This window comes from Sinocyclocheilus rhinocerous, unplaced genomic scaffold, assembly GCF_001515625.1.
Source record: "Sinocyclocheilus rhinocerous isolate Xijiao unplaced genomic scaffold, SAMN03320098_v1.1 scaffold5813, whole genome shotgun sequence".
In the NCBI taxonomy this organism is placed as follows: domain Eukaryota; kingdom Metazoa; phylum Chordata; class Actinopteri; order Cypriniformes; family Cyprinidae; genus Sinocyclocheilus; species Sinocyclocheilus rhinocerous.
The window spans coordinates 21865-23747 of NW_015666086.1; the positions used below are offsets into that span (position 1 = coordinate 21865).

At 39.3% G+C, this 1883-nt stretch overlaps 1 protein-coding gene across 1 annotated transcript in view; it reads left to right on the forward strand.

Annotated features, from left to right (window-relative positions):
• Nucleotides 1-1883, forward strand: part of LOC107731702 (sorting nexin-25-like) — a gene marked incomplete at its 5' end in the record, with an annotated part of 46583 nt that overhangs the window by 21557 nt on the left and 23143 nt on the right. Inside the window, one exon of the mRNA XM_016542848.1 lies at nt 925-1115. Within this exon, the coding sequence (XP_016398334.1) occupies nt 925-1115 (191 nt within the window). The remainder of the gene's footprint in view (nt 1-924; nt 1116-1883) is intronic.

Below are 1883 nucleotides of genomic sequence, written 5' to 3' on the forward strand. Positions count from 1 at the left end.
TAGTCGTGTCCTCTTTTGGAAGACCAAACAAAGTAGTTTCGCTTTCACAACGAAACTCACAGCGTCTCCACGACATGGCGGCGGCGGTGGCAGCAACAATAAAGTTACGCCTTCTTTCTTTGCGTAAACATTTGGGCAGCGTTATGCAAATCTTTCCTCACGGTGACGTAGACGTGTGGGAGCGTGTTTAAACAAGGCATTTTTAGGAGGGTGTGGACCAGTCTTAACTTTTATAAAGAATATCTCTTTGGATTTGAGACTTTAGTCTTTGCGACTTTAGGGATCTTATCTATTCACGAACAGCTTGTAACACTCCAAAGAGAAAGGAAAACTTGAAATCGCATCATATGACCCCTTTAAATACAACTTCTTTTATTTTAAATGTTTAATGTACACTTTTTTAAATTATTTATTTGGTTATTAATTAATTAATTTGTTTGTTTGTTTATTTGTAATCTAATTTTTCATTTTATTTTATATTCATTTTTAATGAGCTTTTCCTACACTTTCATGGAACGTTTTATTGTTATATTTATTTTATTTATTTATTTGTTTGTTCATTTTTTGGAACCTTAAAGTATTTTGCTTTACATTTTGTACTATTTATTTATTTTTTCAATGGGAGTTTTTAACCTTGGAAATCAGGAATTAGTTTAGAAAAGTGCATGTTTTTAAACAAGTTGAGCAATGTGTCAAAACTTATTTCAGTTTTACATACTTTTGTTTGTGTAATTGCTTGATGTCTATGTATATCTCTGTGTGAAAGTGACACAGATGAAGCAGAAGGAAATGAAACGCACTGTGAGCCATTCACATCATATCAGCTCCAGTCATCAGAGCTAGTTTCTCTCAGTTATCTATCACAGCGGATTCCCGTGAGATTGCACATCTGAATTCCCGCTCACTCTCTCTCTCTCTCTGCAGACAGTAAAGGGAAAGAGGCCGCCGCGCTAAAGGCCGACCTGTTACGTGCCAGAAACATGAAGCGTTACATTAACCAGCTCACAGTGGCAAAGAAGCAGTGCGAGAAGCGGATCCGGCTCCTCGGGGGTCCTAACTATGAGCAGCAGGAGGACGGAGCCCAGGATGAAGGGGACGGTCCACAGAGCCAACGGGTACAGGAAGAAATTACAGTCACAGAAACACCATATCTAAGCCAATATGAAATCACAAATTTATTGAATTATTTTCTGCATCCTGTAGCTGACGTAATGAAATGAGCGGATGTGATTTAAGAACTCTTAAAATGATCAATTTAGATGTTTTTTATGCCATTTTAAGATATTTAAGAATTTTTATGACTGTTTACATACATTTTACAGTTCACACATATGTGTTTAGTGAAACGCTTGCACTGTCGAGCCCTGATATAATGGAGTAACTCTTGTTTTTCTGTCTCTTTTTATCTCTCTGATCAGTGTAGAAGCATGTTATGACAGGAAGCCCTTACTCTATCTGAATTCAGTCGTATGACATGCTGTTGTTGTCCCAGTAGCTCTAGGCCCTAGTAGGCCGTCCCGTCCCACACCGATAGGCCTGTCTCTGAATGTCCCTAATGATCCGGTCGAGAGCAGCACACTGATATGAGGTTCATAGAGCGTGTTGGGTTTCATACGCTAGCTTAGAAGAACACAGAAACCTCAGTGTGTAAAGCTTAAAACATCACTGCATATTGATGAACAGTAGCTGCTTCTTGGAAAAAGGATTTTCTTTGCATTTTTTTTGATGCGAAGCTCCTTCCACAGACTGTTAACTGAGAAAATGATCATGGTTATGACATCATGTCATAGCATTAGGGTGCTTTCACACTTGGTTCGATTGCTTGGTCCGAACCCGAGTTCGATTGCTCCCGCCTCCCCCTGCACCCGCTGGACTGTGTTCAC